Here is a 23,590-nt window from a genome sequence, read left to right as displayed (position 1 = left end):
ATTCAAAAACATTTAACCTACTGATGTCTTAATAAATGATATATATTTTTATTTTTGAAATTTACCAGTAGCTGCTGCATTTCCCACCCATGGCTTATAGGTAATGGTAAAGGTTTCCCCCTGACATTAAGTCCAGTCATGTCTGACTCTGGGGGTTGGTGCTCATCATTTCTAAGCCAAAGAGAAATGATGTCTGTAGACACCTCCAAGGTCATGTGGCTGGCATGACTGCATGGAGCGCCGTTACCTTCCCGCCAGAGTGGTACCTATTGATCTACTCACATTAGCATGTTTTTGAACTGCTAGGTTGGCAGGAGCTGGAGCTAACAGTGGCTGCGCACGCCGCTCCCGGGGTTTGAACCTGGGACCTTTCGGTCTCCAGCTCAGTGCCTTAATGCACTTCGCCACCGAGGCTCCTCCTTGGCTTATACTCAAATCAATAAGTTTTCCCAGTTTTTTGTGGTAAAATTAGGTGCCTCTGTTTATATTTAGGTTGGCTTATACTTGAGTATATACAGTATATGCCGTGTCTAAACTCTTACAGACACATACATAAAAACCTCTGCTGAGTATCGCAATGGTCCTTTCTAACTATTTGTTGTATATGAGCAGGCTAAAAAATTCTACCTCCACAAAGAAGCAAGTACATTAGAAATTACTGTAGCACATTGTATGTAGGACTGCCAATGAAGATGACCTGGATGCTTTAGCTGGTGGAGAATGTGGCTGTTAGAATGTTGATGAGTATGGAAAAATGTATGCCTATGAAAGAATCCTCATGGGTGTCCAACTCAATATGCTGGCTTTATTTTAAAAGATTGAACTTTCATTCATTATTTTAAAAAAAACGTTTTGAGGGGTGTGAGAAGTTACCTATTCTGAGAGGATTAAGCCTTCCAAGCTTAAAGTGCAGGATATCAATGCAATAATAGACTTTGGAGACTATACAAAAAGGATGTATCTTTAGGTTCCTTGTGGCCATGTTCTGAAAATAAACAACATCAGGGAAGCAACTCTAAGACATATTTATGAGAGCAGATGAGGCTGTCTTTCAGAAGGATAGGCACAGAGGGTTTTTTAAAAATAGCAGATAAAATCTGCTTCACTTAAGAATGCATGAAAAATGACTCAAAGGGTCCAATTTGATTTGAAGTTGAGGCTTTAGCTGAATCCTATGCATGGACCTACAGCTTACATGGGCCTTGAAATCTTTCACTGAATCCCTCCTCTTTGCGTGCCTCCTTTACTGAAGACAAAGAATAAGGATTGGAGGATTTTCAAAAATTTTAGCTATGAGACATCCTCTCTAGAAGTGTCTGGCAACAGCATTGCTGTTTATTTTTAAATGAAAGATGACAATGATAATGTTACAAATTGAGCATTCCTTTTTTACAGAATTCCAAGAAGTCAATGTACATAAATTTCATTTCATGCATAAAATTATGTATAAAAATATTGGGTATGAAATTACATTCAGGCTATGTTTATGAGATATACATGAAGCATAAATGAAATTTAAATTACTATCTCCAAGATATCTCATTGTGTACAGATATGCAAATACAGGTATTCCACAATAATAAAAAGAATTTGTCACAATCATTTTGGATAAAGGTTATCTAATCCACATCTTAGAGGGAGGCCACATCTTCTTTTTGTTTTGTTTTGCGTTAGCTGGCAGCTGGCATCCAGTTAGGGGTTTGGTTTACTTTTATTTTATTGAGTGATGTATTTCTGTTTGAATGGCACTCTGTGAAGAAATTGTTAAAAGACTCATGGCCAGCACACATTTTAAGTAAAAAAATAAAATAAAGAAAGCTCTAGAGCACCAATGTAAAGATTAATTTCCTGCATGATAATATATAATGTACCAACACATTAAAGTCAGGGTTATCTGTTTGTGTAACAACCTCCTTGCAGGAGTGTTTATCATCTCCTCTAACCTTTTCCTATTTCACGTGTATCCTGTATAAGCTCATAGGATGGTCAATTTAAGAAAGCCTGAATTTTTTTTATGAACCTTTGGGTCATGCATGAACTTTTCCGATGTCTAGTGGACTTTCACTGAGATTTTGGGTTGTTGTCATGTTAACATTTCTTTGCTTTTTCCCAGCCTGAAAGGGACAGATGGATTTTCAAACATTACTGTGAAAAATGTATTTAAAAGTATCCTTTGCCAGCAGCTCCTGACATTTTACCTAATGTCATCTGCAATGGTGATATTTACATGGTATGTTTTCAAGTCACATTTGGTCATTTCTTTCCTAGTTCATGTTCTCAAGCCTGGAAATCTGCTCATGCACACAGAGAGAAAGAAAGAAGAAGAAATTCTGGAAGATTTGAATCTAAGTCTTGATCTATACCATCAACGATTGTGCTTGGTTGCTATATAAAATCCAGATTATCTGCTCTGAACTGGATTATATGACAGTGTAGACTCATATAATCCAGGTTGAAGCAGTGTAGAAGGGGCCTGCTATGGTTCCCTTCCTTCCTTCCCTTCCTCTCTTCCCCAGACACATTGGCTTTCTTCCAGCTTTCTTCACTCTCAGTTATTTATTGTTCTATTTAGATTGTTCCTCCCCATAATGAGCACGCTTGATTTTTTTGCATGGGTGGGATGAAAATGAAAGTTGCTTTGCTTATGAAAATCATACTGTTTCCCCTAAAATAAGACATCCCCAGAAAATAAGACCTAGTAGAGGTTTTGCTGAATTGCTAAATATAAGGCCTCCCCCGAAAGTAAGACCTAGGACCGTTTGTGTTTGGAAGCATGCCTGCCGAACAGAACACCAGAGCATGCAGGTTTGGTAAATGTACATACCATAGATTGTTGTACATGGAAATAATGGTAGTAACAAGAAATTCTTGATAGGACTCACAGTTTGTCTGGTTATGCTGGTTTGTGATGACAACTACTGTACAGTATATAATAAATGTTCATATTTTTTTTTGTTCAACAATAAATGTGAATTCTTCTTCATGGAAAACTAAGACATCCCCTGAAAATAAGACCTAGAGCATCTTTGGGAGCAAAAATTAATATAAGACACTGTCTTATTTTCGGGGAAACACGGTATATACTGCATTAGCCTCTTAAAAACAACAACAGAGAAATGGGAGTGCAGATAGGAAAGATTGGAAATTACACTTGGTCCCCTACATTTGCAAGTTTGACTTTTGTGGATTTGATTATTCATGGATTTGATTTCAGTGTTCTCTCTAGGAATCACCTTGTCAAGACCCAGGCTGCAGAGCACCAATAACCATGCGCAGAGACCAGAATCTATCTAATATCTTTATTAAAGGAATATATAAAGTCAATAAAAACAGGTGAAGAATAAAGTTCAGAAGTAGACCTTTCAGGAAAGGTCAAATATAGTCCAGGAAATTAATGTCCAATATGAGATATTAGAGTCCAAAGTTATAATCCAATAACCGAAACACACACTCTGCCGAGCAAAGTGTGGGGAAATGACAAGGTCCTTTAGTCCAATAGAGCTTGACAACAAGGCTGGAGAGCAAACTAGATTCTTGGCAAACAAGGCTTGATTCGAGGCAACAAGAAGCAGGAGACGAGAACAGGGTCCGTGGCAAGGTCCGTGGCAAGGTCCGGGGAACAAGGCAGGGTTGGAACAAGAACAAGGTCCTGGAAACAAGGAACAGGAGTAGCGTAGTCCACACACGATCTCACTCCCGAAGCTGACGAATTGACTCCGCAAGGATCTCCTTGCGGGTAAACACCTATATAGGATCTTGTTTTCCCGCCAAGGAACACTTTCCCTGGGGAACAAGAAGTGAAACCCATACTGTGTCCAGATGCATGACTCCTTAAGATTTCCCAAGGGAAACAGGCTTAATCAGCTAATTGTCTGGCAGCAATTCTGGCGCTTCTGCGATTCGCCTCCCTAGCGCCTCTATCTTGATTATAATTATCCCGGCGAGAAAACGGGGGAGATTTCTGCTCAAGGCTTGTTTGGCTGACTTCTTGTGGGCAAACATCTTGCAGGTGCAAGGGCTCCAATTCTGGCTGAAACGGTGGGAAACCCAAGTTTTCCTCTTCATCTGCCACAATAGTACTAGGAACGGGACTACATGGCCCATGAGTCATCACACACCTGGCTCTCCATTGCAACTCTATGGTCAACTTTTGTCAAAAATTGCTCATAGAGTCATGTGGGGAACCCAACCTAGAGATTACTAGAAATAACAATTCTCTAGAAACTTCTAGGTTGTGCAATGCAATTCTATGATCACTTTCAAGCAGAAATTGACCATTTTCTCTCAGGTTAAAATTAGCATTTCTAAAAATTGCACTTTTTCATTTTTGTGGGAGTTTCTTTGTGCCTATTCCCTTATACAGGGTCTGACTGTTGACTTCAGATGGGCAAAATTGCCCTTCCTAAGACACTTCGACGTCACTTGAGGCACGGAGCCTGCCAGTTCCCATCACACAACATCTATCTACTTCCAACAGAGCTCTGTGCGTTGTCGAAGGCTTTCATGGCCGGGATCACAGGGTTGTTGTATGTCTTTCGGGCTGTGTGGCCATGTTCCAGAAGCATTCTCTCCTGACGTTTCGCCCACATCTATGGCAGGCATCCTCAGAGGTTGTGAGGATGCCTGCCATAGATGTGGGCGAAACGTCAGGAGAGAATGCTTCTGGAACATGGCCACATAGTGAGGATGCCTGCCATAGATGTGCGCGAAACGTCAGGAGAGAATGCTTCTGGAACATGGCCACACAGCCCGAAAGACATACAACAACCCTCAGAGCTCTGTGCCTCAAGTAATGTTGAAGTGTCACAGTTGGCAGTGCCGGGAACGAGGAAGGCTTCCTGTGTTGCATAGAAAACAACGGGGGGGGGGGGAGCTGGATGGTGATGCTTCCTCACATGGGATGAGGTGAGAGTCAAGGCGGGTGAAATGGGGTACGGGGCAACGGGTTCTCCATGCTGGGCCCCACTGGATTTGCCATGATGCATGGTGATTTCCCCCCTCAATGTGATGAGGTCCCTAATGGGGAAAACATTTTGAGAAGGGTTTTAGAAACCCAGCAGTGGAGGAGTGGGTGAGCAGGAAATAAATGTGGTTACATAACAGTGGTCTCTTGGGTGCTTTTATTTTTTTTAAACTAGTATTTCTGTGTGAAAACTCACTGGTTTGCAGACTAGCTAATACAGCTTGGCAGTTTTGGCTTTGGAGTGGCTTACACAATTGTGGAGTTATGGCTTCTGTTTTGCCTTTCTTTCTTTACTTAAAAAATCCAGCAATGCTGTATCCATGCTAAATGTCAACTGGCTGTTCCAACCAATTATAAGCCAGAAACAGAAACCAACACCATTAAACTGGCATTGCACTGAAAGTCTGAATGATTCTGTTGTTTTTCCATTGATTTGCTAAGTAGGAAAAAGTGCTCCTCAAGTGAGAGGACAGGTTGGCGTGATAATCTCCTTAGGTAGATGTTTGTTTTTTGTTGATCTCCAAATTTTCTACTGTGTCTGAAGTTGGAATTCTTATAATGTCCATTTTCAATTGTTTCAGAGTAGAACCAAGAGGCGTATTACAAGCCCCTCTCCTTTTTGTAGTTCAGCAGGAGGTTGACTTAATTACAAAATGTGATGGTGGTTGGTTTTATAGCCAGCCAGATGGCTATGTCAGTTGTTAAAAGTGAAAGGTTCCCACCCATGGCTTTGAATGTTCTCAAAGCATGCAGAGGCTGGGTTGGCGTTAGTTAAGACTCTTTTTTGTCAACCAGATGCTCAAGTGAAGTCTTTAGGTTCACATTTGGCATTTAGGGAAATGACTCTTGGTCAATAGATGCTAAACACAAAGCAATATCGAGTGGATGCTGGAGTCTATGGAGCTTTAAAAGCAAAACTGGGATTATTTGAAACTGCTGGAGAAAAAAAAAATCCTGAGGAGCGGGGTAGTAATGTAGGTTGTACCAGACTGGGTATGATTCACATTTGACCAGATAACAGACTGAATCAGGTTAATGGGAGAGGCTGAGGGAGCATGTGCTGACCCAGCAAAGCAGAATATGCCAAAGAAGATGAAGTCTTGGTCTGACTTGGAAGCCAGTCAGGCTGTGAGTTACCACAGGATAATCACAATGATATTAAAATTCCCAGGATGGGTTGTTGTATGTTTTCTGGGCTGTATGGCCAAGTTCCAGAAGTATTCTCTCCTGACGTTTTGCCCACATCTATGGCAGGCATCCTCAGAGGTTGTGGGGTATGGAGAAACTAAGCAAGGAAGGTTATTATTTCTCCATACCTCACACTTCTGAGGATGCCTGTCATAGATGTGGGTGAAACTTCAGGAGAGAATACTTCTGGAACATGGCCATACAGCCCGGAAAACATACAACAACCCTGTGATCCCGGCCATGAAAGCCTTCGACAACACATTCCCAGGATGGGTACAAGTTTAGCTGAAACCCAACACAAATTGGACAAATTTGGAAAGATCAAGAGACATTTGGGGGCTATATCCAACTTTTGAAAGGGCCCCTTCTGAAAATACCTTAGTTGTTTGAATCTGCATGACTGCAGACATGGATTGATATACATGGTGTCTGAACATTATTTTTGCAATATCAATTCTATATAAAATTGAAATTGTAAAGATAATTTTGGACACGCTGTATTTCTTCCAAAAATTTTATATGCAAGGACAACATCAGAGTGAAAAGACAGGCAGGCACAGTTTTGTGACTGACAATTCTAGCTTCCAATCCCAGTAGATGGTTGTAATGGCTCTCTAATCTCAACTGAGCAGGGGATTTGCATCCTAGTTTCCCAGAGTCCAAGCTCAAACTCTGGTCAAATGAGCATATAACCTTTAAAACCCTTAAATTTCTTTTGCATTCATCCTAACTGCCAATTCCGGTGCTTATCCTTCTGAAGCACCACAGGCTTTTTGCCTACAGTCACTTTTATGGTGCACTGCATTATAGTATAAGTTGCTCTCCCAAGCACTGGGAGATTTGAGAGATCCCCTTTCTTCCATATAATAAATAAATAAATAATGGCTGTAATCCTGTTGGGGACATATGTACGTTCTTACTTCAAATTGGAAAGTTCCATAAAGTTTTATTCAGTATTGGGGAGTTGTTATGTTACTATGTAAGACAGGGGTCCCCAAACTACGGCCCGGGGGCCGGATGCGGCCCATCAAAGCTATTTATCTGGCCCCCAAGGCACAAGGGCAGAAGGGGGTTGGGCTAAATGACCCAAGGGGTCTCTTCTTCTCTTGCAACAGTTGTTGTTGTTATTATTATTATTATTATTATTATTATTATTATTATTATTATTATTATTATTATTATTATTATTATATTGTATGACACAGCAAAAAAAATAGATATGCTGGATTTCGTATCACAAAATCACATTATTATTATTATTATTATTATTATTATTATTATTATTATTAACATTGAGACTGGGTGGCCATCTGTCAGGGGTGCATTAACATTGAGGCTGGGTGGCCATCTGTCAGGGGTACATCGCTTGTGCTTTTGGTGCACAAAGGCAAAAGGGGGTTGGACTTAATGGCCCAAGGGGTCTCTTCCAATCCTCTTTATTATTATTATTATTATTATTATTATTATTATTATTATTATTATTATTATTATTGATAATAATAATAATAAACATTGAGGCTGGGTGGCCATCTGTCAGGGGTGCTTTGCTTGTCCTTTCGGTGCACAAAGGCAGAAGGGGATTGGACTCAATGGCCGAAAGGGTCTCTTCCGACACTCTTTTTGTTGTTGTTGTTGTTGTTGTTGTTGTTGTTGTTGTTGTTGTTATTTATTATTATATTATTATTATTATTATTATTATTATTATTATTATTATTATTATTATTATTATTATTATTGCTCAGTGGCCAACTATAGTCCGGCCCTCCAATGGTCCGAAGGATCGTGAACCGGCCCCCTGTTTAAAAAGTTTGGGGACCCCTGATGTAAGAGATCCAGCAAAGTGGCAGATGTGCATAGGGATTGATGCAGAATGGGACTTTTTTTGGTGTCAGGAGCAACGTGAGAAACTGCAAGTTGCTTCTAGAGTGAGAAAATTGGCTATCTGCAAGGACGCTGCCCAAGGGAAGCCCGGATGTTTGATGTTTTTCCATCCTTATGGGAGGCTTCTCTCATGTCCACTAATGGGGAGCTGGAGCTGACAGAGGGAGCTCACCCGCTCTCCCCGGATTTGAATCGCCAATCCGTCAGTCAGCAGTCTTGCTTGCACAAGAGTTTAACCCATTACACCACCAGGGGCTCCAATGGGGCTGATGGATTCTGAGACCAATGTGCATTGGTACTGTTGTGCATTTGTTCCATTGTGCATTGAGCAACTGGCTGGGAAATGTTGATGCACTTTTTTTTAAAAAAATATTTTATTGATATTATCTCATATTTCATGTTGTGAGTGTATTGCACATTTAATACAAACATTCATACCTACACATCATTTATCTCTTATGACATTTCTCAATCATCTTCCCATCTATATTGTCTACTCACATATCTAATATATCATCATTCTATTCATTCTTTTTTCCCCTCCCCTCCCCCTCCCCTCTCCCACCCCACTCCCTTCCCCCCACCCCTACCCCATACCACAATTCCATTAGAAATTTAACTCCAACCATGAGCACAACTTTTCCCATTTCTGTACAATATTTACATTGGCTTCGCCTCTTTTTATCCAATCTGAATATATTGTCCATTTCTCTTTAACTTTCCTCATTTTATCTTCCTTCTTATCCTCAGAGGTTACATTTGCAATAATTTCTGATTGAACCTGGTCAAACAAATAATTATTCCAATTCACCATATTCCACTTTTTTCATCTCTCCAGCCCCATGCTATTACTGCCTTCCCTGCAAGAATCATAGCTTTGAATAGATCTTGGTGTTTTACATTAATCTTATTGTTCCCTAATATCCCCATCAACATTAATTCCATGTTTACTTGGAGTGATATTCTGAATAATTCTTCTATTTTCCCCGTTATTTTTTCCCAAAATGTTTTTACCCTTGGACATTCCCACGTGTGGGCATACCATCCCTTGCTTACTCCACAATGCCAACATGTTGAATTTTTGTCCCTGATCATATTTGCTAATTGTACTGGGGTGTAGTACCATTTCCATATGAATTTCCTTTCCATTTCTTTGTATTTCTCGATTTTAATTTTTGTGGCCTCTCTTTTTAAGTTCTCTATTGTTTGTCTTGTAAGTACCCCCTCTTTTTGCCATCGGTCTTGTAATGTTCTTATGATATATTCCTCATCTTTGGTCATCGCTTTGTATATTACTCCCACCAGCCCTTTCTCTGAAGTCTGTGCTTTCTTAATTATGTGTTCCATCATACTCTCTTTAACTATACATTCTCCATATTTCCCTTGTTTCAGTTTATTATATAGTCCCAATATCTTAATCCAATTTTTATCTCCCATCTTATCTATTATTCTGTTTATGGGGATAAGATGGCTGTTCATATCGTATAAATCTTTAATCCTATAGTATCCTTTGGCCTTCATTTCTCTCCACCAGCCGGAATCAAACTCCTTCTCGTAGAGGCTTTCAATTGGGGTCCATTTTGATATTCCTGGCATCCATTTAAATTTCCATTTTTTCCAAATTTTTAATGACAATTTTCTGGGGCCTCTTGTTCTTTTAATACTTGTTTCCAAGTTCCTTGTAAAAATTCCAAAACTTGCCTCTCTCTTATTAACTCCTTCCTCTATCTTAAACCATTTATCTCTTTTCTCTCTCATATTTTCGAATAATGGTTTTATTTGGAACGCTTCATAATATAGTTCTAAATTTGGGATGCCCCACCCAGATCTTCCTGGTGTGTAAAGTATATTTTATTTGGTAGTCTAGATTTCTTTTCTCCTAAGATCCATTTCTTGATAGTCCTATTCCAAATATTTAATTGTCCTTGTTTAATTTCCAATGGAAGAACTTGGAATAAGTATAATAATTTAGGTATCAGAAACATTTTAGTTGCTTTTATTTTCCCTAAGGTGCTCAGATTTTTGTTTTTCCAATTTTCCATATTGTTAGAAATTTTCTTCCATGCCTGTTTATAATTAATCTCCACCATCTTTCCCATATTCTTATGTATAATCACTCCCAAATATTTTATTTTCTGGATGGGATAATATTATCATAATGTCATCAGCATAAGTATTCAGCCTAATTTCCCCGCCATCAAATTTAAAGCCTTCTATCCTTACGCTGTTCCTTATTCTGTCTGCCAAGATCTCAATACCCATTATAAATAGATGTGGCGATAGCGGGCAGCCTTGCCTGACTCCTCTTTGAATGGGGAACTCATTTGACAAGCCCTCATTGACTCTAACCACAGCCTCACTTTCCCTATATAGTTCTCTGATTGCATTTATGAATGCATTTCCTATTCCAAATTTAATCATTGTCTCCCATAGAAATTCATGATTTATTGTATCAAATGCTTTGTATATGTCCAATTTTAAAAATGCTAATTTCTTTCCTTGTCTGTGCTCCATTATGTTTATTATATTTCTGATTGGGTGTCCAATTTGCCTCCCTTTCACAAATCCATATTGATCCTTTTATCACTTTAGGTAATACTTTTTCCAATCTATTTGCTAAAATTTTTGCGAATATTTTATAGTCTTGGTTTAATAAACTAATTGGTCTATATGAGTCCGTATCTTTTGGGTCTCTCTGTGGTTTCAATATGATTCTTATTTCTGCTTTCCTCCAAGTATTAGGGGCCTTTTCTCCCCTCATTATGTTGTTAAATAATCTTTGCATTTCTGGGCCTAATATTTCTATAAATTCCTTATAAAATTCGGCTGCGAAACCGTCCAGTCCTGGGGATTTAGAATTTTTCAATTTCTTAACCACTTCCTTTATTTCCTGTTCTGTGATTTCCGAATTTAATCTTTGTGTTTCCTCCTCTCCTAACCTTATATTTAAATTTTCCTCCATATGACCTTTATTATCTTCCTTATATAATCCTTGATAAAATGAGGCAAATGCTTCTCTTATTTTAGCAGAGTTACGAGTAATTTTGTTCTCCTGAGTCTTAATAGCCTTAATCTTCTGTTTTTCCTTTCTATTTTTCAGATATTTTGCCAATCTCTTCATAGAATTAATATTAGATCTATGAATTTCATTTTTAACTAAGTTTTGTCTTTTCCAAATTGAAAAAAAGTCCAATTCATCTAGTTCCTTTCTTAGCATTTCAATCTGGCTCTGTGTTTGAGCCTTAAGCTTAATCTGTTGTTGTCCTTGGAGGTTTTTTTATCTTCTGAATTTTGTTTTGTCTATCTGCATACCATTTCTTTTTTATTAATCTCTCTTTGAGGATGCAATGTCCTCTGATCACAGCTTTTGCTGCATCCCATATTATGCTTTCTGAGGAAGAACCCCTATTTTCTTGAAAATTATACCCAATTTGCTTGATCATATACTCTCTATCTTCCTTTCTCCCTGTAATTATATTATTATATTTCCATATCTTATTTCTATGTTCTATATTAAACTCTAATTCCATTATTATTGGAGCATGATCTGAGAGCCAAATTCCTTGTGTGTATATATTTCTTATTTCCATCTCATTAGATTCTCTGACCATTATATAATCTATGCGAGTATATTTTTTATACCTATTGGAATAGAATGTAGGATTAGCTTTCTTGTTGGCTATCTCAAATGCGTCTTTTAGTCCCCAGTTTCCTAATTTGTATAAGTTCTGTTGGCTTATATCTAAATTGAAATCCCCTGTTAGAATAATTTCTCCCTCATAGAAATTCTGAAGTTTCTTCAGGATTTTTCTCAAAAAACGTTGCTGACCTTTATTGGGGGAATATATATTAGCTATGGTAAATTTTTTATTGTCCATTTTAAATTTCAGCATTACATATCTTCCATCTGTATCTATCAGTTGATCCAATATCTCAAAATTAATATTGTTATTCATAAGAATTGCTGTTCCTCTAGCTCTTTTGGTACCTCTAGCTTCAATAACTGTTTGCCAAGTACTAGAATTCAATAATGGGCATTGATCCCATTTATCTTTGTGCGATTCTTGCAAACAAATTATGCTAGCTCCTTCTGCCTTAGCTAATGTAATTAATCTATACTTTTTTAGATTTGACGACAAGCCATTCACATTCAAAGATATCAACTTGATAATCTTACCCATCACCTTTTACAACAAATTTATTTGTATGCTCATGTGGATTATACTTTATTATGTCTATGTGGTTCCCTCACCTCCTAGAAAGCGACCTTGTTTTAGGGAGGAATTTCCCTCCCTGTCCCTTCCCATACATTTGACTTGCTGCGTTCCTCTTTCCCCCCTCCCCTTCTTAACATGATTTGTTCTCATTTACAGATTCATTGTAGCCCAACATTTGTACATCTTTTTAACATCTACCATTTACTTTTTACACCCCATCTTTTTCAACTTTTGATAGTCTTAAATTTAAAGGCTCTCCCCTGATCGGTCCATGCGAGGCTTTTTTTCTCTGAAGTGCAGTTCCTTCTTCAGGGCTAGATAAGACTTCCTCTGGATCGCGGCTGCTTTGAGTTTCTCCCTCTCGATCTCCCTGCAGCGTGGTGAGTCCAAGGTCATCCAGCATTCTGTCAGCCTCCTCTGCATTCCTTGCCATGAATCTCTTTCCATCCCGAAAGACGATAATGGTAGCTGGATATGCCCACGAAAATCTAATTCCATTCTCAAACAATGTTTTAGCCAATGGATTCATTTCTTTCCTCTGCTGAAGGGTTCCTGCTGAGAAGTCCTGCTTAACCCAGATCTTGCTGCCCCTGAATTGCAAGTCTTTAATTTACCCTAGTTCTTTGTATACATAGTCTCTAATTTTTTCAGAGGCAAAGGCAATTATCACATCTCTTGGGTGACAATAGTTGCCCATAGGTCTATAAATTCTATGGGCACGTACAATGTCCTCAAGTTTAATGCTTAATTTATTTTCATTTAGCCAGCTCACCAAAATTTGCTCCAATTCTTCTGGTGTCGCTCGGACCGCATCAGAAATTCCAGCCAGTTTCAAGTTTCTCCGGCGAAACCTGTCATTCAGCTGAGTGAGTTGTCTCTCCATCTCATCAATCCTTGATTGGTTTTCACCAGCCTTTTTCTGTGCTGACTGTGCAGTTTTTTTTATTGCATGTATTTCCTGTTTCATTTCCTGAAGTTGATTATTAATTTGTTTAATGTCCGATCTGATATTTTTCTCCATATCTTTCAATAATAGTCCCAATTCTTTTAGGCTGTGCGCCATCTTATCTTACCCTCCGGCAGTAGATAGTAGGTGAAGATCTCTGTTTCTCTTCTGGAGTTATAAATCAGTTGTAAATCAGTCCTCCTCCAGGCTTCAGAGTCTCCCTTGTCTGACTTTTATTGCCCAATTAAGTAGATGGCTTTCACTTTGTTTTTTTGCCTTTAGTTGGGCTATAAATTTAAGGTTCTGGGGAGAGGGTTTGTGGAGCGTCTATTCTCTCCGACACATGCGCAGCAAGTCTCAAATGTTGATGCACTTCATAACACTTTTGCTTGTGTCCCTTATGCATCTTCACATCTTCATTATGCATCTTCACAATTCGCTATGATGGTTTCTTAGCCCTTGTGCTAAGTATCTAAGTATATATGTATGTTCATTAGCAACTGAACATGTCCCTCAAAAATACTATAGATCAAGGAAATGACATCTCCCAGTTCTCCCAGTTGTGAGGTGCATTGAGAATAAGGAGCTGGAGAGGCTCCTCAGAGCCCTGCTGCAACTTTTTTTCTCCATGTGCTTTGGAATTGCAAGAGGGTTGCAGGCATCCTTTTCTCAACAACTTGATTGGCAGTGACTTTAAAAACCTTTGGTTGGGTTGAAGAAGTGAGGGATTGGGAATTGATGGTATTGGAAGTTGTAGCTATGATAATGGAGCACCATAGTCAGAATTGCACCTAATAATGCAAGATTTAGGCCAACGAAAAATAAATACTGCCCTTATCCTTCAGAAAGTATGCCTATCAAACCAAAAACATGGAGGGATGAGAACCTCTTTTTAAAGGAGAGCCTTTGGAACTGTAAAAATGGCTCTCTCCTTGCAGACATTTCTATTCATCAGAATCTTTATGAGCTTGATCCTCCAAAAGAAAAAGATTTCATTTTATTTCGCTAAGACACAAAAAGATTTTTTCCAGATTTCTTTCAAATATGTTTTTAAATTTTTTTTTGCACACATAGCAACAAAACAAAATCCTGCAGGTGTTTTGCATTAAAGGGGTAGGCATAACCCCCTCACAACCTCACCATAAGGGATTATGACGCCTGCAAACAATTCCCCACCTCCAAAACAATTTATTGTTTTCAAGGGATGGTCAACAGAAAGCAAAAAGATTCAGGTTTAAATGCAGACAGATGGATTTTTGAATAGTCCTAAAGGTGAATAAAGGTCTTTACTGAAATGCCGAATCAGGTCTGAATCAATGCTTGTAGTCAATGCATCCTCCAATAATCAGTCCATCTGGGTTGAAGAAGATGGGAATAGCTGTTTTAGAGTATGTGCTGTTGAGGTGAAGAAATTCATTGCACCAGAATTTGTGTAACCTCCCACACAAGAAGCATGACAACATCTATTCTTGTTTTGCATGAACTTCTTGAAGAAAATTGTCACACTAGCTTTTGTGGAACAAACCAAAATCTATCTGTCAACTGTTCTTTCCACATTCATCTTTCTCTTGCATTTTCTTTTTCTGCTTTCTGGATGTAATGTTAGTCTAGCTTTCTTTGATCTTTGTTAGCATGAAAGTCAAACTCTGCTCAAATATTGCCTGATGTACTACGATTTAATATGGTGCTTAACCTTTCTTAATGTGATTATTCCTTTTTTGCAGTCTGTCACTAAGTCATTTCATAGTTGTGTTACCGTAGTCAGCAAATATATTCATTCAAAATTTTCATATGGATATAATAGAAATGAAATGATCTATGAAGCTCTGGCAGCCATTTCTTCTTCTATATACGCAGTGCCTTGTGTTCGGATTCTTCACAGAACAAGGCTGCTCCAAGGTAGATTGATGCAAAATGGTGCCTCACCTTTTCAAGCACAGATGTTGAGTCAGCTGATTTGAATTATGGTTCAGTAGTAATGGGGTGTCCTCATGAAGACTACAGGCTGGATGCAGGATGGCTTGTGTGGCCAAGGCAGCTCCTCCTTCCATGCAGTTTGGCATCCCTCCCTAAAATGTGGCACCTGAGGCAACCATGTCTTGCTTGTCTCTTGACAGAAGGCCCTTTTACATTGGCAGTTGATATGGGCCCTAACTGGCATTTCAGATGCGGGATTAGGCCTACATGGCATCTTTTTAGGAACTCCCTTAGTCATCTCTTAGTCACCCTCCGGTGGCTCAGTGTGTTAAAGCGCTGAGCTGCTGAACTTGCAGACCGAAAGGTCCCAGGTTCAAACCTAGGGAGCGGAGTGAGCACCCGCTGTTAGCTCCAGCTTCTGCCAACCTAACAGTTTGAAAACATGCAAATGTGAGATCAATAGGTACCACTCCGGCCACATGACCTTGGAGATGTCTACGGACAACGGTGGTTCTTTGGTTTAGAAATGGAGATGAGCACCAACCCCCAGAGTCGGACACGACTGGACTTAACGTCAGGGGAAATCTTTACCTTTACCTTAATCATCTCAGAGGCAGGAAACAGCCCCACCAAACATGGTCGTACACCAATGGGCAGCCACCGTAGGAGTCCCCCTGCTCCCTGTGTTATGACTGTCCCCAGCCATGATACCTCCCTTGTCCTCAGCCAGAGCGTTGTCATGCAAAGGGAACTGGGAGGAGGTAAAGCCATGATATGGGGTGGGGGCACAACAGGGGACTGCCATCCCTTGCCCTGGGCTACTTGACCCTGGGGAATGCAAGATGGCAGTGAAAATCATTGCAGTGATTTTAGGAATTCATTTTTAGGATTTCAGTTAGGAATCAACCCAATTATATTTGCAGACCCTAAGTTGGGGAAAAAGTCAGAATACAGGCTGTCCCTTTATTTAGCTTAACCCTGGGGGCAAGCCCGTGTTAAGACAGCCGTGCCCCTGGTTAAGCCAGATCAGCTTTGTGTGGCTTTTACAGAGCATGGGCTCCCCAAATGGTGGAAGGGAAGTATCACATGGGTTGACGGCTGAAAAAAACGTGTGCTTTCTTGTTGGTATGGAAATGACCAGGTGAATGGGGAAAGGGTATGTTTTCTACAGCTTAGTGGCTTGTGATATTTGGACATTTTAAAAGGAGTAAATTTACCGCTTTTGTTAAATTGGAAATGATAGATTTGCCTTTAAAAAGCTAAAATGTTTACTTATTTCACTAGAAGGCACCTTTACTCCCAATTAAAACAAAAAAAGTTGCATCTTAGTCTGTCCCCTTTCACACAATATCTCTGTGAAGTCAGCATTGAATTATTAGTATTATCAGTGAATTTAGAGGACATGTAAGAGAACTATATATAGTTTAGTGCTTTATCAACACTGCACAGACACAATTTTGCTCCAACATGGTAAGATGAATCTTATTTCAAAACACTTCGGGGGCTGGATTAATTGGAGTATCAAGATATAAATGAAAAATGCCTTATTTTATATTTTCTTTATTTATATTTTTTAGTTTTAAGAATTACACACTAGCCAACATTATATATTTACATGCTGAAACTGGCTGTAATAACTTTAGATTCAAGAAAATATCTCTTATGTGCTACTCAATTTACAATCATCATTTTACGACCTCCATTATCCCAGAGGTTAGCAGTCCTTTTGAGAAAAACATGAAAATCTGATGCAATGAGATCCACTAATATTTTGCATTTTCTAGTCATTGGAAAATGTGCATTATGTGCATATTAGAAAGGCTACAAGGTCATTAGTAAGGCCGATGATTACTACATTATGAAGTAAATAGTACTAAGTAAAAAAAAAAGATAAAGAGAGATAAAGAATAACGGTGCAAAGACAGTACTAACAGAACCATTTAAACACCCATGCAAATAAAAAAGGTGAAAACTGAAAATGTCAAATTGATAGAATTATTGGAAATTCATGTTAACTAACTTAAACTATACAATGGTTCTTAAATATAACTCCTGCTGAAGTTTTCTTAAATGTCATTAATAATGCAAACATATAAAATAATGTTCACTCTGACTTAGATCATCTTAATGATGAGGAAAACATTTAAGAAAAATAAAATTAACTCCCCAAACAAATATCAAACTGTAGCTAAGATCTTTCAACATTTCAAAATGAATGTGTGTATTCATTATCAAAGCACTTGAACAAATAATCGGACACATAAGAAATGTGTTGCATATAACCTACAAAGATGATCCATTTCAATTTATCATTAATCAATTAAAATGGAATTGAGATGCAATTTATATAAGAGCGAACATGGTAGTGATTCATTAACATTCCATTTATTCCTCAAAAATTCTGACAAATGTTTCCTAGTGCATTTTGTTAAGCTTTTTAACCTTTGGTGTTAAGCAGTGTCTTGATAGTGTTCCCTTTCAGTACATTTCTAAAGTTTCTTTGGCATTGGGGTTGGGCTGGGCTGGAGAAGAATAGACAGCTTTACATTATCTTTGTGAATGTCTGCTTTTTAGTTTCAAGATTTATAGTCTGCATGACTCTTGTTTTGGAGAATGATAAAAGGGCACAAGGCTTATAAAAAACTCTTTAATATAAGCCGACCACATGAGCACCTGTCTTACTGAGGCTCATGTTCGATCATGAATTGTCATTCTACTTTCTATGTTGTTCAGATTCCTCACCTTCTATTTCCTACAATATGGAATATGAACTTCCCTTTCTATGTCATAACAAACAGATACAATGTCCTAAACTAGGAACAGGAAGAATGTTGGCCTTTAGATGTGGGATTCCCATTAGATCTAACTGGCACAGTCCGTGGGATGATGGGCGTTTTAATCCAACAAAATATGGAGACCCACACATTTCCCTTCCCCATTATAAACCATAGATGATTTTGAGGGTATAGAGGAGGGGTATGTCTTCTGTCCAGAAGTGTCCTTAGCTTGGAGTCAGAAGTTTCTAAATGTAGTTGATCTAAATCAACCTGGGGTCCCCAGATGTTTTTGGCCTACAACTCCCAGAAATCCCAGCCAGTTTACCAGCTGTTAAGATTTCTGGGAGTTGAAGGCCAAAAACATCTGGGGACCTCAGGTTAAGAACCACTGATCTAAATGAACACCATGTTTATTTAACCTCTTCTTACTAATGTGGAATTGTACCAGCTCAGTACTTTGAGGACCATAGTGCAAATTAACCTCAACATGTTTGTGTTTCAGAGGCTGTATCTACAGGATCTTAGATTAGAAAATTGGAGTCTATATGGAGCTACAGTTGTAACCATGAGTTGATCTGAATGGGTGCCCCATTTTCTTTAGTGTCAGGAACAGCCTGGAGTGTGACTCCTTCTCCATGGACAGAGTTCAGGGCTGCTAATGCAAGAAGGGCAAAGTGCACACTCCTGCTCTGAAATGCATGCATATCTGAGCCCCCACATGCGCCAGAGCCACTAGGTGGATGTGCTAATGGACAATCTCCAGTAGCTTGTCTCTCCCCCCCCCCCCAATCTTCCCTCCCTCCCCCCTCCCTTCTCACATACATACTGTGCAAATGAACTGGCTAAACTGATAACAGTTGCATACTGAGTGTTACAATGCCACATTTTCCATGGATTGGTACAGTAAAATTCATCTCTGGAATCCCAAGTCTTATGCAAAAGGGTGTTTAAATTATTCTGATAGAGAACTGCAATTATAGTAAAAAAAATAATAATCACTGAACAATTACTGTTTCTATTGACTGCTCATTTACAGCTTATTTAAATATTTACATTATTTTTAGGACACTAACCTAAACCATAAATAGAATCAGCTTTTGCCTTACATTAAAGTACAAATTAGAAGTTAAAAATGTTAAGAAATCTGATAATATTTACACATGTTCGGTTTAAATTATGATTGCTCACATTATATGTTCTATGTACAGATAGCAAAATGTTATGTTCACTACATTTTAAAGTATTTTACCCTGGCCTTCCTGTCCTCCCCCCCCCCCCCAATAGAAATAGTCATATTTTTTGCTCCCCCACCCCTGGTATTAGGACCTTTTAAAAAGTTACTAGTGGACAATATTTTTATTTTTAAAAAAGAGAAGAAATAGGCAAGCAATGTGAGAGCTAGACTACCTTGAGATGCGAGGAGATACAGTACTATTGTAAATGTCAACTGTGAAATGCTCCGTAAGAATTATATGCATTGATCTGCTGATATAGAAATGCCCGGTTACCCTGTATAGTAAGATTTTAAATACATTAATAATTTTGCTTTCTCAAAAATATTCACATATCAATTGATTATAGAAACAAAATTGTTATTAGCTTATTCCTTTGAAAACACCAATGTAAGGTTCTAGCCCAAATCCAGATAACCGCAAGCACCATAGAAGGCCCCATACTTGCAGTACCAAAGAAAAAGCTGGCCTGAAGCACACAGCAGCAGCTGCTCAGTCTTAGCTGTGATGGTTTTTCAGGAGACCAAGACCAGAGATTGTATGCTTAGACTAAGTTGTCTTCCTTTCCTAGATCAGACTGGCCCCATGAAGAACCCCCCTCCGTACCTCTAGTCCTTTTAGATGGGGGTGGAGACATGTTGGAGTCCCTCATTGACCATTTCTCCCACATCCAGAAGCTCACTCACTCCTTATTTAATGTCTATCACTGCAATTATGTAACAGAAGATACAGACTGTGCTACAAAAACTCTATGAGAGGTTGTAAAGAGTGCTGAACATTTGGATCCTGTCCCCCATCTTGCAAAAATCTCCCAGCAACGTGCTTGTACACTATCATAGCACATCTATGGGAAGAAACCCTTTTCCACCATGGACTCCTATCACTGGACCAGGATGTTTTTCTCTCTGTGTGCATATATCTGTACATGTATGTATGTGTGTGAATTTACATACACACACACACACACATACACACATATCCACAGAAGAATATAAATACATATATTGAAATATGTGTCTCTATACTCACCATAGCCTTTAATAATGTTTAGTGTTTTGCCTTCTTCACTTACATTAACTTTGTTAAATATGCAATTGGAACACAGGTTTACCTTTTTAAAATAAATAAATAAATAAAGAATTGAGTTGTACTTCTAGTGTACATTTTACCTAAACTTAAATGGGATTTGTTCCCCAGATATATCTATCTAAGTATTTATCTATCTATATGCACTTGCTCTCATGTATTCTATGCATTGTGCTTTTGTCTGGCAGAGTCTAAGTTTCTTTTTTCTTTTTTAATATATTAGATTATAAAAATTATCAGGTGTCCCCTTCAGTGCTATTGTTCAAGACTTTGCTACCCTCTGGGGATGACAACAGAAAATATTCAGGATGACATTGCTTGGTTCTTTCTTCCCAGTCATTAAAACTGCAATAGTATAGAAACATAACATTCCTTAGGCAAACACAAATATGCTGCATGAATTTTCAGTTTGGAAAATGCATATTAGACTTAGTAGCAGTCATATACAGAACATATTTACAGAGCATTGATTGCAAAGATATTGTTAAAACTGTGCCGTATTATATACTTGTAATTTTGCCATGAATTTCACAAAGATGAAGAGAAAACACCTTAATTGCTGGCTAGTATGCATCCTGAAACCTGAAAAAAAGGAATAATTATTACATGAAATGTGGTTCTAACTTAAAAAAAAGCTAGAGCATAATTCTGCTCAATTCAAAGGTAACAGCTTATTTAAATTTCCTTTATGAAATAAAACACATAATACTTTTATCTTTCTTTACCACACATTGGCACTACAGAGGAGATAAACAGTCTTTTGTTGTGTTTTGCTTTGTACCATGGTCCTTCAATTCTCCTTAAAATCTTATTTTAGTCCACACATCTCATAATAGGTTGAATTAATTAGCTCAGAAGCATGCCATCCCATCTATTTCTGGAAGTGTTTCCTCCTTAACAATTAAAAGGACCTCATGGAGGTGGCTGTGCACTTATTTTGTGCCCCCCCCCCGCCATTTCCAAGAAAAAAAAATCTTCTCATTGGCAAGGTCAGAAAATGTTATGGCTTATACTGTAAACCTCCAGATATCTTAAAGTGCAGTACTAGTAACTGATTTCATAGTTTTCATTACAGCTGACCTGTTGAACCAACATGAGAAGACAAACACATCAAATACTTTGTCTTGAGGCCTATAAATCCCAGGGAATATATGTAACATTGATATTTTTTCATATTTCTAAAACATTGTTTCTCTCAAATTGATGGGCTGTTTCTTTGTGCAATGGAAGAAATGAAATGAACTATGACTAGAGTGCAACTAACCTCATTTGTCACAAAGGATACCCTAAGCAAAGAGTCTTTTAGGATTCTTTTTGTCTGCTTGATGACAATATCACAAGATGAACAAATTATGCTTTATTAAATGAATCCTGCCCAAGTGCACATGGGAAGCCACAAGACCAGTCTTTTCACAAATACTCTGTGGTATCAAAAAACCAGGCATGAATATACTCTGTGCAAAAATGCTGTGCAAAGGAACAATCACACACTGATTTGTGCTTCGGAAAAGAAGCTCTTCTGCGATAGAAGCAGGAACTATCCTGAATCCTACACAAACTTCAGTGAGCTGATTGGAATAGGTGAAGTAATATTTTATAATGGATTGAAAAATTCTCAGGAGAAAATTCTCAATGACTCAGGACCGTAGAATTGTTGAGTTGCATGAGAAAAAGAAAAGAAGGAAATTTTAAGAGTCTGTGTATAGAGGAAATTTTCCACCTCTCTCTCCTGCTCTTTTAGGCATTTTTTCAAAATACTTTCCAAATAAAAAACAAACACTTCTAAAATCAAATGTAGTGAAATTAGATTTAAAAAGCAACCCAACTCTACTAAAAGAGTAGTGTTTCTACAAAATATATATGTTGTTAAAATAGCAGAAACTCGATTCTATCCTATCTCTTTGATGTGGAAAGGAAATAATATCAAAACTAATTAATAACCCATAATGTATAATCTATTAGGCAAAATAATGCCAATTGTTTGTACAATATGTGTAGCCTTTCCGTGACTATTACCTCTGAAAACATTTGCCACTGTTTTTCTCCCACAAGGAGGGACAGAGCACCAAGAGAAAGCCACCTATGAAATCACTACTGGCCCCCTGACATTTGGCACATTACACACAGACATTAAGTGAGGCACACTGCAACACATACATGGACATCTCCCCAACAACTCTGTGGTTTAGTGTTATACAACTATTGTGCTCTGATAAATCAGGATAATTTCTCTTTCACATAATGCTTCCATTCTCTTGATAAGTAAAATGATCTACTCTGGAAAACTCATTTTCATGGTATGATGGTAGGCACTACTTATTTTCAAGTGAATGTCCTGAAAAGGTAATGTTGGGATAATGGTTTGGGTTGTAAGAATGATAACATTAGTATTCTCTCTCAATTCCATTAAAGTGTGTATGTTCAGATATAAAGAGAGACATGAAGCGCTGCTATCAGAACTCAAACCTTTTTTCTAGCTTCTTGCTTCTGTTTAAATATATTGGTGCTAAAATGAAAAAAGTAAAAGTAAATAAATAAAGGATCAAGTTTTAAATTCTGTCTCCAAACCTCAAACACAATTATCTCTTTAAATGTTGTGTTGCGTCATTTATACTAGAATGTGTATATTTCGCTCTTTTTCAAAAAAACTCAAACATTACAAAATAGATTATATAATGGGCCAGCAACTAAGGTGTTTTAAAGTAACTTTTGTCCTGAATAGATTTTTGTTCTCCCCAAGTCCCACATTTGGCTGTACAACCGATTTTGAAGAGAAATCCAGTCCTTGATATCTGTGTGGCTTCGTTTTTTTTTTAGTTCACATAATAAAGCCAATAGACAATATTGAAGAAGGAAAAAACAACAGGGAAGAATATGCGGGACCATCGATCTATGGCATTTACATCAGTCAAGTCAGGGATAGTAATTTTCAACTGAGAGGCACGTCTCCGTAGTCGGCTTTTCTTTTGTGCCACGTGCCGCTCCAGGGCGTTACGGCCAAAGCTGTGTCTTGGTAAACCAGCCTTCCGGTATTGGATACTTGAGGTATCATAGGCCAGCATAGTGCTTCTAGGGTCCCCAAGGCCTATAACAGCTTCAGAGGCAGCCATCTCATTTTTAATTTCAAGTGTGCTCAACAGAATGTTTTCATGCGGATCCATCTGGAAAACACAAGAGGTTACCTTAGTGTGTGCAAAAAATATTGAACTCAGCCAATTATTAGACAGGTCAGACCTAAGACACTAAACTCAATGCAGGTCAACAGAAAAGTAACATACACATATGCACTTGTGGATCCTGTATTTTGAAAGCACAGGCAAATACACAGTATGGCACCGTTAGTGACCACATGTTTGTCTGGCAGATGTCTTGGAAATCTGTCA

General features: G+C 38.2%; 1 protein-coding gene across 6 annotated transcripts in view; it reads right to left on the bottom strand.

Moving 5' to 3' along the window:
* Nucleotides 1-16,656: 16,656 nt before the first annotated feature.
* gabrb2 (gamma-aminobutyric acid type A receptor subunit beta2) overlaps nucleotides 16,657-23,590 on the bottom strand; it is a 167,321-nt gene continuing 160,387 nt past the window's right edge. For all 6 annotated transcript variants that reach the window (XM_016995005.2, XM_016995003.2, XM_003215112.4 and 3 more), the window contains one exon: nucleotides 16,657-23,368. In XM_016995005.2, the coding sequence (XP_016850494.1) occupies nucleotides 23,021-23,368 (348 nt within the window). In that variant the 3' untranslated portion in view covers nucleotides 16,657-23,020. The remainder of the gene's footprint in view (nucleotides 23,369-23,590) is intronic.

The sequence above is a fragment of the Anolis carolinensis genome, chromosome 2 (assembly GCF_035594765.1).
Source record: "Anolis carolinensis isolate JA03-04 chromosome 2, rAnoCar3.1.pri, whole genome shotgun sequence".
Taxonomy (NCBI): domain Eukaryota; kingdom Metazoa; phylum Chordata; class Lepidosauria; order Squamata; family Dactyloidae; genus Anolis; species Anolis carolinensis.
The sequence above is the reverse complement of the archived record's forward strand: the minus strand, read 5'-3'. Positions and strand labels throughout refer to the sequence as shown.